This window comes from Raphanus sativus, chromosome 5 (assembly GCF_000801105.2).
Source record: "Raphanus sativus cultivar WK10039 chromosome 5, ASM80110v3, whole genome shotgun sequence".
Lineage (NCBI taxonomy): Eukaryota > Viridiplantae > Streptophyta > Magnoliopsida > Brassicales > Brassicaceae > Raphanus > Raphanus sativus.
The window spans coordinates 24,272,588-24,283,395 of NC_079515.1; the positions used below are offsets into that span (position 1 = coordinate 24,272,588).

General features: G+C 37.6%; 4 protein-coding genes across 4 annotated transcripts; all 4 read left to right on the forward strand.

The window, feature by feature from the left end:
- Positions 1 to 1,680: 1,680 nt before the first annotated feature.
- Positions 1,681 to 4,436, forward strand: LOC108857097 (soluble inorganic pyrophosphatase 4). Its single transcript, XM_018631028.2, has 9 exons — positions 1,681 to 1,861; positions 2,414 to 2,554; positions 2,650 to 2,678; positions 2,937 to 3,002; positions 3,092 to 3,199; positions 3,530 to 3,595; positions 3,697 to 3,817; positions 3,956 to 4,037; positions 4,151 to 4,436. The coding sequence occupies exons 2-9, from the start codon at positions 2,416 to 2,418 to the stop codon at positions 4,191 to 4,193; spliced, it is 654 nt and encodes a 217-aa protein (XP_018486530.1). The 5' UTR covers positions 1,681 to 1,861; positions 2,414 to 2,415; the 3' UTR covers positions 4,194 to 4,436.
- Positions 4,437 to 4,840: 404 nt separating this feature from the next.
- LOC108856284 (uncharacterized) lies at positions 4,841 to 6,610 on the forward strand. Its single transcript, XM_018630054.2, has 2 exons — positions 4,841 to 5,580; positions 6,270 to 6,610. The coding sequence occupies exons 1-2, from the start codon at positions 5,006 to 5,008 to the stop codon at positions 6,274 to 6,276; spliced, it is 582 nt and encodes a 193-aa protein (XP_018485556.1). The 5' UTR covers positions 4,841 to 5,005; the 3' UTR covers positions 6,277 to 6,610.
- A 334-nt stretch (positions 6,611 to 6,944) lies between these two features.
- On the forward strand, positions 6,945 to 7,583 carry LOC108856285 (histone H2B.8). Its single transcript, XM_018630055.2, has one exon. It carries the CDS (start codon positions 7,020 to 7,022, stop codon positions 7,434 to 7,436), a length of 417 nt encoding a protein of 138 aa, XP_018485557.1. The 5' UTR covers positions 6,945 to 7,019; the 3' UTR covers positions 7,437 to 7,583.
- A 1,028-nt stretch (positions 7,584 to 8,611) lies between these two features.
- On the forward strand, positions 8,612 to 10,695 carry LOC108805398 (uncharacterized). Its single transcript, XM_018577435.2, has 3 exons — positions 8,612 to 9,230; positions 9,304 to 9,606; positions 10,142 to 10,695. The coding sequence occupies exons 2-3, from the start codon at positions 9,319 to 9,321 to the stop codon at positions 10,481 to 10,483; spliced, it is 630 nt and encodes a 209-aa protein (XP_018432937.1). The 5' UTR covers positions 8,612 to 9,230; positions 9,304 to 9,318; the 3' UTR covers positions 10,484 to 10,695.
- Positions 10,696 to 10,808: the final 113 nt, after the last annotated feature.

The window sequence follows — 10,808 nt, forward strand, 5'->3', positions numbered from 1 at the left end:
AATATATTTATAATATTTAATCGTTTTATATTGACTAAGTTAGGGGTGGGTATTTGGGTATCCACTCGGATTCGGTTAAAATCTATTCGGATTTGAGTTTTTTGAGTTTAAAGATTCTAGCTCTATTCGGGTATTTATAAATTTTGGTTCCGGTTTGATTCAGATCTTTGCGGGTTTGATAACCCGTTTAAACTATTTTTGAATTTTCAAAATTTATATATCTTTAAATTTCCCTAAATCTAAAAATAAAAATAATATAACATGTAAATTTGAGTAATGTAAGCCAAAGTACCTAAATTAAAAATTAAAATAGATTTAACTTGAATATTTGGATGAAGAATAAATATATATTTTAAATATTTTTGGAGTTTTGATTATTGTTTATCTACTTTAAAATGTTTACTTTTGATTATTTTTTATATTTCAAATATTTTAACCAACTTAAAATAGCTTATATCTTGGATATTAATTCGAAAATAGCTAACATATCGAAGTATATAAATATGATTTAAATACATTTGAATATCCGAAATATTTCGTTCGGATGAAGTTTGGTTATGGTTCTCTAGATACCAAAATGGTAAATCCGTTTGGATATTATCTAGTTTCGGTTCAAATTTGCTAATACTTTTTCGTTCAAATTTTTTAAATGAAGAGTTGATATTATAATTTTCAGAATCGTTTGTCTAATAAAAATGTATTTTTTTTGAATTTGACATTGATTTAATGGAGAAGTTAATGAAGTGTATTTAATTCAAATTTAATTTTGGAAAACACATTAATATAAGTGGAAAAGACAAAGCATTAAAATATGAATGATTATTTAATTTTGTATTTAGTTTAAATTTAATTTGGAAAACACATTAATTGTAGTGAAAAAGACAGCATTAAAATAGAAAATATTATTTAATGTCAGTGGCATACCATTGTAAATAAAAGTGAAAACTAAGGGGTATTTTATATGGGTACTTCTATTTTAATAATATAGATTTTAATTAGTGCTAATCCTACTGCCGTATCTACTTACCAAAAAAAAAAAATCCTACTGCCGTATCATAGGTTCAAATTATTAGATGACAAAGAGACAGATGTATATAATATTCTCATATTTGTCTACGATTATTAAGGCTAGTTAATGAGCTTGTTATTTTCTTTTATCCTAATAACATTGTTATGTAAACTAGAATCTATCTACATGCAATCACTAGCAATATGGCAACACCTTCTGTTGGATTACGTTGTCAAATGAAGGAAAACGAATATTCACTTGAAAGATTATACTATATCCTAATCCACCGACGAATGAATTGCCTGTCATAAACACGAACACGGACTTTCAGTGCACTTGCTAACACTCGATCGTGCTCCCTAACTCGCTCCAGCATATTCTCCAATCCACTGTAGTTAACGGAGACTTAACGTGGACTCCTCGCAATTCGAATTCACTCTTACGTTAAACGTGTAGCGACCTTACCCTGACGTCTTGACCCCACGGTCGTTAGGAGCTCCGTCTATGTCTCTCTCAATTCATCCAGTAATCTCTTAACACGTGTACACTTTCCTTTCAAGACATATTCGTCTCGATTTAATTTCCGAAATTAAAGAGATCTTTTTTAATATAATAAAGTTTTTCTTCTGGTTTATTTATGCTTTTTATTAAAATATATATATTTTTTTTTTGTAAAGGAGCCTTCAAATAGCAGCGGGAACGCGTATAGTTACAGCTACATTCTCCTTTAGCTTTCCCCCTCCCTCTCTCTCTATATCTGTGCTTCTTGAGTTTGTTCTTTTCGAGATCTGTGCCTCCGTGTTTCCTCTTCGTTCGACCCCTTTGCTCGTGAGATTTTATCGACTCGCTCAGGTATGGATTCACCTGACTTTTTGCATAAGCCACTAGCGATAAACATTCGACGATTGCTGTTATATTTATTCTTTCCGCTGCTAGGTTTAATAGCCTGTAGATCTGAGCTGAGTCTCGAACTTTCGATTGATTCACTTTCATTTCTTGATATCGAAACTCCATATCCATTGCCGAGTCTGTGAACATGATTCAAGAGAGAGTGCCCTGTTTTTCACTTTTTATTAGTATAAAAATCGAGTCTTTTTGGGTGGGTTTGAGAACGGTTAGGTCGGTAAAATACTTCTAAGGATCCATGAACTGCTGCAAAACAAAGTATAAAGCGTTTCTCTGTAACTTTCCTTTGTAAAATATTTTGGTATCTTGTGTGTCTCTGTGTCAAGGCATTGCGTTTTGTATTCAGTTGTGGTGGATAACGGTGTGTAGATCTTTGGTATATATAACGAACGCATGATGAACATATATGTTATTTACATCTGTTTGTGTTGGGACAGATGCTTTATCCGTATTTTGTTTCCACGGTTTTCTGTTTGATTATTTTGTATTTGTTTGCAGAAATGGCGCCACCAATTGAGATTGCTGCTACCAAGAGCTATGCTGAGAAACAGGCTTCACTTCCTCTTCTTAACGAGAGGATACTTTCGTCCATGACCCATAGATCAGTTGCTGCACACCCTTGGCATGATCTTGAGATTGGTATGCAGCTATATAACGTAACAATTCCTTCTTCTTTTTTTGTACAGGTTCTAAGATGATTTAACTCTACACTTCTTATTTGCTTTGTTTTATAGGACCTGAAGCTCCAATAATCTTCAATTGTGTAAGTTTCTGTTGGCAACGCTCTTGACATTTATGCAGCAAAAGCCCCCAAGGACTAATAAGTTTTTGTTGGAACTGTCTCAAAAAGTAACTCTGCGCTTGTTCACAGCTTCTATAGAAATTATATCGGTTTTATCTTGAGATATGGATTGAGGCTGTTGAATGATAATAATGATCTCATTGCCTGAATAGGAAACCTGTTTAGTTGAGATATTTCTTTGGGAATCATTAACAAAGCATAGGGGAGATATTATTGCAGGTTGTTGAGATAGGAAAAGGAAGCAAGGTGAAGTATGAACTCGACAAAACTACGGGTCTCATCAAGGTATTCACTTCGTTGCAATAACTTTTTTTCGCTGTCCTTTCCACTATTAGAGCCTTGCCAAGGTTTAAAACATCGGATACTGTTTTCAGGTTGACCGTATTCTTTACTCATCAGTCGTGTACCCACACAACTATGGGTTCATTCCCCGTACCCTTTGTGAGGACAATGACCCTATCGATGTTCTTGTCATTATGCAGGTAATCTCTCTCTTTTTATTTTTTTTTGCCTGTGAAAAGTTGAGACCTGTATAATTCATCACATGCTGTTTATTCGTTCATCTGTGCTTCTTATAAGCTTTGAAAAGTTCAGTAGAAGTAGCTCAACTTTTAGCTATAGGCTCTAGTGTATCTAGCCTAAGAGATGTTGAGTCTCGGTTAGTGAACATTTAGCGAGAGCTAGGCTAATAAAGGTGTCTCGGTAATCAGTTTCGTCTGGTGAACCTGAACTAGAAAAGCAGTTTTACAACTTTTGTTTGACCAGTATAGAAAACACATGTCATGTGAATCATATTGTATTTTGTTCTACAGGAACCGGTGATCCCTGGATGCTTTCTCCGGGCCAAAGCTATTGGGCTTATGCCAATGATTGATCAGGTTGAAAACATTAAACATCCTTTTATGTCAATGTGTCATCTTATGTTCTCACAACACTAAAAGATATTGAGACTATATGCTCTATTTATGCTTTTAAAAAGGGTGAGAAAGACGACAAGATCATTGCTGTCTGCGCTGACGATCCAGAGTATCGCCATTACAATGACATCAAGGAGCTTCCACCCCATCGTCTGGCTGAGATCCGCCGTTTCTTTGAAGACTGTGAGTGTTCTTTCTTCATCTTCTTTCAAGCTTTATTTTGTCTATGGTGGATATAAAATTAGGGGTGCATCAAAACTAAACCTGCCATCACACCATCCGTATATGAGACTCATACATATTCTTGGATTCTTGTCACAGATAAGAAAAACGAGAACAAGGAAGTCGCAGTTAACGACTTCCTCCCTGCTACCGCTGCCTACGAAGCAGTTCAGCATTCCATGTAAGTCCTTTTTTTTTAATTTAAAATGACTGTTATATAAACTTCATTTATAAATGTAACGTTGTTTCATTGAATAGCTAACTAATAACTCTTTTTTTTTTTGCGACATGTAGGGATCTCTATGCCGATTACGTCATGGAAACCTTGAGACGGTGATCTCTTTCACCATCAAGCAACCAACAAAGAACGTTTACAACTGCATTTTCACATTTGTTTTCTTGACAGATGTGAAGTGTATACAAAGAGTAAAAATACTTACATATATATGTTAGGGTTCAAAGGATATTCATCTGTGTATGTCCTTTTTGTTGAATCCAGTAGTATGATGCCGAAAAAAATCAAAGAAACTAAAGAACGTTGGTATTTTTTTACCCATTTTGGTTGTTCTTTTTCACTTCACCTGTATCCTTTTACCCACGGTAAATTGTGTTTTACTCATACTCCATCGGAACATCGTTTATAGACTACAAGACCAATATTTTCTTGTTTATGAGTTCATGCATAACTCAAGCCTTTATCAGTTTATATTCGGTTAGTCAACTGAAATATATCTTTTGAATCTTCTACTCCAATCTTGGCTAGTTTCAAGTAGCTGAGGATCATTACTCGTTTTTTATTGTTTAAGATCCACGTAGAGCTTCTCAGCTAAGTTGGGATATCTGTCGAAACATTGTTGTAGGCATATCTCCTCATTCTTCTATTGTCATGACTTCATCGATCATATTCCAAAACAAAGCAGAATGAACTATATATAGACTTTTCGGTACTGCGTAAGCGCAAGTGATATGTTTGTTGTGAGACTGGTATCGTTTACAGTGGGTGCTTATTACCATTCTACCCTTACTTTTACCCAAAAATAACCGGTTTAAATCTAAAACCCTTTCCGACCTCTAAAACCACTCGGGCCTCGACGAGAAGGAAGACGAACAAGGAGGAGGAGGAAGAAGATCGATTGGCGAGTAACCACCATGAGCTCCTTCAATGGAAGCAGCAACATGGATAACTTTCTACTCCAAACCCTACTCGGACGCCTCCATATTCGTCCCCCTAATTCTTCTCCTCTCCTCTCTCAATCCCTAGACGACCTCCTCCTCTCTCAATCCCTAGACAACAGCGACGGCGATGACGACGACGACGGAGATTCTCGGAACAGCCTCGATCGGGAAGAAGCCAGGCTGGAGAAGGAGCTGATCCGCGTCATCGTCTCGGGTCGAATCGATTCTCTGAAGGCGAATTCAGGGCAGGCCGTGACGGTTAACGAGCTCCACATCTGCGTTGGGTTCCATGAGGACGAGGAGTCGGATTATCGTGTGTGGGAGTGGCACGGACAAATCATGCTTTTCGATGAAGAGAATGGGTACACACCTGAGTATATCTACGGTAATTACTTCGAGAGGTTGCTGCCCAAGAAGAAGGAAGCGAAACAGGAGGCTGAGGAGGAGGAGGTTGAGAATTTGGGTCTGAGAGAGCTGATTGATGGTGGTGGAGGTGATGATGCTCGTGGCAGGGTTATTCACAGGAACATCAACATCGGTTCCTCGAGGTTTGGTTTCTTATATCTCTCTCTGCCTTTGAATTTTGATTTTTGACCATTCTCTGTTCTGTCGCTTCATGTAGGAATGTCTTAGGTAGTCTTTTATGCTGTTAGGACTGCATGAGCTGCATTCCTAGAGTGCAATCAGTCAAGTGTTAGGACAGGTTCAAGTTTTTGAGGTGATTTGTTTTTGTTGATCAAATGTTGGCTATCATTATAAAAATGGTTATTCGTTTGGCATGATATTTACTGTTTGTTTGGTAATTAGACGGATACAGTTTGGTTAGCTACATATTTACAATACTCTTCTTTTTTTAAAAAAATTTGATCCACTGGGTCCTGGGTCCTGGCCAAAAAAAAAATGGAACCGTATAGTGTTTGGTCAGTTCCTGCTATTTACAATCTCAATGTTGTTTAAATCTTCATATGATGCCAAATATATATATGTATACATTCCTATTGAAGTTATATGGCAAGAAACATTAGATCTAATCTACTCCAGGTTATTTGTAGTGCTAGGTCTTGCTCTTACTTTTTCATATGCTTGTCATAATCACTTTTCTTGCAAGCTCTGTTAGATTAAACTCGTCTTGTTTCGCTTTAATTTCCAACTGTACCTTGGTTAATTTTGAGTTTGGATATCGCAAAAAAAAATTAAATCAATCACTGCATTTTACATGGTTCATGTGAATTGGCAGGGCCTAAGTGTTACTTTGAGCGACTTGGCAGTAGATGTTACATTGCTCATGAAGATTTCAAGATGTGTGGAGTGATGAGGACAACAAAACATAACGCGTTGGTGGGGTTTACGGCTTCTGTTCTGTTCTATTTAAACCAGTAAACCCATGGGTGAATCAGTTTCCTTTAAAACAACCACCTGAAGTTGTTTCTGATCCAAATTTACAATACATGTTTGATGAACAGAGCCAGCAAAAATTACATGATTATGGTCATTAAACTTTTCCCTTGTTTTGTGTATTTTATGTTCTTAGCTTGAAAATCACTCATTTCCCAATATTGATGCAGCCGTATTGTAACTTCAGCTCTTCTACAACGATGACAATGTGAATTTGACACTGAAAGAGACGAGATTGTAAACACTCCCAAGCAAAATCTAAGGAATGTCAAAAATGTATAAATCCATCAGCGTAATTAAAAGGCCAATTAATGGGTTCTAATTAAAAGTTCATCAGAAAAGTGAAAAGGAATCGAGCCCATGAGCTTTGCTTAAAAAAAAAGAAGCATAGATTATGAAAAATCTCGTCCGTCAATTTAAAATCTCCCGATCTACGCCACGTCACGAATCCACGTGAAGCTGAAGACAACCAATAAGAATCAGCACAGGCTTCTATATAATAAATCTGCTCCTACATTACTTTTCTCATTCACCGAACTCACACAACAAACATTCGATTCTCTCTCAATCTCTCAAAAAAAGTCAATTGATAATGGCTCCCAAGGCGGCAGAGAAGAAACCGGCGGAGAAGAAGCCAGCAGAGAAGGCCCCGGCGGAGAAACGACCAAAGGCGGAGAAGAAGATCTCGAAGGAAGGAGGAAGCGACAAGAAGAAGAAGAAGTCGAAGAAGAGCGTGGAGACGTACAAGATCTACATCTTCAAGGTCCTGAAGCAGGTCCATCCCGACATCGGAATCTCCGGGAAAGCCATGGGGATCATGAACAGTTTCATCAACGACATCTTCGAGAAACTCGCCCAGGAATCTTCGAAGCTCGCGAGGTACAACAAGAAGCCGACGATCACGTCAAGGGAGATCCAGACGGCGGTCAGGCTCGTTTTGCCGGGAGAGCTCGCGAAGCACGCCGTTTCTGAAGGGACTAAGGCGGTTACCAAATTCACAAGCACTTAGGGTTTCGTTTTTTTTTTTTTTTTAATTTACGTTTCGATCTGGGTTTGCATGTTTAGATATATAATGGATTCTCTGTCTTGGATCTTTTGGTTTCTGGATTGTATTCAGTTAGTGAGATGGTTGAATGAACAGGTTTTTCTATGTTAATGAATATCAGCCTTCTTTGGATTTATTAAGGCCTCAATTGTTTTCAAATTCTTAGAATCTTGGGTTAATTCTTCCACTAAATATGTTAATTAGATCTTATGATACTTGAAAACAATCTATTTATCAATCAGTTAATTCGTCATTTGTTTGGTTCTTTGGATCATCGGAGGGAATTGCTAAACCTTACATTGATTGGTTGGAAGATGTGTAGCAAATTGATTTCGATATCGAGTACTTAACACTGGATATGCGACAGTTACTGAATAATCGTATCTCAAGATCGAGTTCCAGTAATTCGTTGCAAGTTGGAACAAAACAGAATCAGCCCTAGTCTTAAGCTGAACGGTAGACAGAACATTAAAAATGCATAAGGAGAGCGATTGTCCCGACAGAAGAAATGACAATCACATTTGTTAGCGTAGAATTCACTATGCAAATCCCAAATTAATGATCAGAGAAATCTCACGAGAAAGAAAACTAGTCGCAAAAATGCCTGTATCTCTGTTTTTGTTAATTGACTCTGTTGTCACTTTAATACACAAGAACTGATGCAGTGTAGTTAATTCTGTTTACAGCCACTGAAAAGCGTGTTAGGGAAACGAGGCAAGTGCGTTGGGAAGCTGAACGTGCCATCTTATCTTACACCCTCGATTAGGAAATGGAAAGAGATAGAAGAGCAAAGAAAACCTGAAGAAGATAGAAAGAGTGGACAAGAGGGAAGCAGCAACCTTTTTTAGATTAATTGCTATGTCGTTACTCCCAAATCATAATTTGCAAGGATTTGTTTGTATCATCTACAGATAAATTGATTATTAGTTGAATTGAAACGTTCTTTCAAACGAATATCAGGTAAGAGTCAGATTCCTCGATTTTCAGTAATGTATGCTAAAAAGGTTATGGGATAAAGATGTGTGAACAAACACAAATCATGTCACTGGGCTTTAGGGCCCATGGTGTAATGTATAATTCGTTTTTTTAATAATAAGATTGGCCACGTCTTTCTCGCCGTAGATGTTGTTGTTTGACCTTTCTTATATTGCTGCTATAAAATGGTGTTAGATCCATCCACGTTAATCCTCCTCCTCTTCTCAAATTAGCTTCTTCTTCTCTCTCTTTTTTTGCGTCCTGGGTATTAGGGAATCTCATACTTAGATATGGTCAAGATCTGATTATTATGGTTTCGATGATCCGGCTTTAATGTTACCCACCTGATTGATTGATTGATTAATTGTTCCCAAGGCGGTTGTTGTCTCCACTGATTCCTAGATAAGCTCTGTTGGATTGGATTAGGTGTTTTTTTTTTCTGTTTGGTCTGGTAGGGTTTGGAAGAGAGCATAATAATAGAGAGAGATATAATGCGGCTGAGGTCCGAGTTACTCATATCTTTGGTTCCGTCGTTGACTTTTTATCATTCTTCAAATCGTTTGAAACCTCTCGAAAAGAGTGATTGGCGTGGTAATCTCAGTTGAAGTTTCTCGCTCCTTTTGTTTTAGTTTCTCTCTCTTTAGATCTTTTGCTTGCCTTTTTGTTCCATCTCCGCCTTAGTTTGGTACTCACTCGGTTTCAAAAACTAATCGAAGAAGAAGATTGTTTCGCCAGTGATCTTTCTTTCGGTGTGTGTTTTTGACGTTTCGGTTACTAGTCCAGGTATTAATCTATCTATATATATGAATCTTTTTACTGATGTTTTAGTACTTTTGATATTGTTCTTTCTTGGCAGTTACTGTTTTTGGATATGAGCTCTGTCTGTGGTGGTGGGTTGGATTTCAAAGATGCAGCCTCTGCTTCGAGCCCCAGTACATGTTGTAATAATAATGGCTCGAATCATGTCTCCGTTGTTACCGGATCTGAAGATGCTCAAGAGTCTGATGGGGATGATAGTGGTAATATACACCAATATCTGAATGAAGATTCCAAAGTCATCACCAAACCGCCGGTGATCCCAGAGCCTTTACCTCTCAAGTCTTGCGATGATGAAGGAGAAGACAAGAACCTTGCCAAGGTCGTCATCTTCTCTGAGAGTGTAAGTTTCCTCGTACTCTAAAACTAGTCTAGAGCCAACCAACTCTTTTATATAGTCTTTAGGGGTGGATGTACTAGAATGCGGAGGATTTGGACTATAAAATCATCTCTGCCTGAAGCATTTACATAACATATGACTGGAGAATTCACAAAACTGACTTGATGATTTTGAGATATCCCTTTCTTTTTTTCCGATTTGAGAGAGGTAGTACAATCCTTCGGATTGGTTATTGCTGTCTGAGTTTATCTATAGGCTTGTGATTAGCACTTTCCCCATGTTAGGTACATGTTTACAGATTTTAGAACCAATACAGTGTAGTCTTAGACTCGTAGTCGTAGATGCATGAAACATAGTATGATTAAAGAATTTTTAACTGTCTTAAAAATATTACAGTACATTTCAGACATGGGAAAAGAGTGTCAGTGGCTGTTGGAGCTTTATCAATAGATATTTTTGGTTGAAGTATATGATTGTGATCTTGGGTTCCCTGTTTATGTTAGCTGCTTCTGACTGGTGTTCTTGTGACCAACGACAGGTGACTGCGGCGGCGGCTACTGTCATTCCAGCCATTAAAGGCAGCCGAGAGAAGCATGGCAAGCCGCTCGAGAAGCTGAGGGTGTCATGGGCTGAAGATGTGTATGATCCTCCACCTTCCATCGTCTCTCACACGAGGAGCAAGAAACATCAGCATCAGAAATCAAAGAGCAGAGATAGCTTGAAGAAGAACGGAAAGAAAGGACATAAGGGAAGTACTGGTTCTTCATCATCATCATCCCGTGGCAGCAAAGACAAAAAGTCGTCTTCTTCTCGCAGCAAACACAGTCGTGATAAGTTTGGATGGGCGACACAAGTGCCTATCGCAGCCGCATCTTCTTGAATTTTGTCTTTTGCATGGGCAGAGCACGTGCGTCTACTTTATTACTATTTCTCTTCTCCTATCTCTATATATAAATAAGCTCTTTGCTGTGAAGACGTTTCTCTGGATTACAGAACGACTTTTGTTATTTGTACGGAATGGATTTTGTTTTGTTGTTACAATAATTGCTACTAGTTTTGTGAAGCTGGCTAAATAAATAGTTGTGTGCTAGATATGATTTTTGAAACAAAACAAACGGTTATATGTCTCATCTTTTGGCTTTGTGCTCGTCTTAGTTGCTACCAAAATGCAAAGCACAAAAACCTACTTTAAGTGGTCATTCCTT

Coding starts and splice junctions, on each gene's coding strand:
- LOC108857097 (XM_018631028.2), top strand. CDS start 2,416: ATGGCGCCACCAATTGAGATTGCTGCTACCAAGAGCTATGCTGAGAAA. Junction 3,200..3,529: donor ATGTTCTTGTCATTATGCAG/GTAATCTCTCTC, acceptor TTTGTTCTACAG/GAACCGGTGATCCCTGGATG. Junction 3,596..3,696: donor TTATGCCAATGATTGATCAG/GTTGAAAACATT, acceptor GCTTTTAAAAAG/GGTGAGAAAGACGACAAGAT.
- LOC108856284 (XM_018630054.2), top strand. CDS start 5,006: ATGAGCTCCTTCAATGGAAGCAGCAACATGGATAACTTTCTACTCCAA.
- LOC108856285 (XM_018630055.2), top strand. CDS start 7,020: ATGGCTCCCAAGGCGGCAGAGAAGAAACCGGCGGAGAAGAAGCCAGCA.
- LOC108805398 (XM_018577435.2), top strand. CDS start 9,319: ATGAGCTCTGTCTGTGGTGGTGGGTTGGATTTCAAAGATGCAGCCTCT. Junction 9,607..10,141: donor TCGTCATCTTCTCTGAGAGT/GTAAGTTTCCTC, acceptor GACCAACGACAG/GTGACTGCGGCGGCGGCTAC.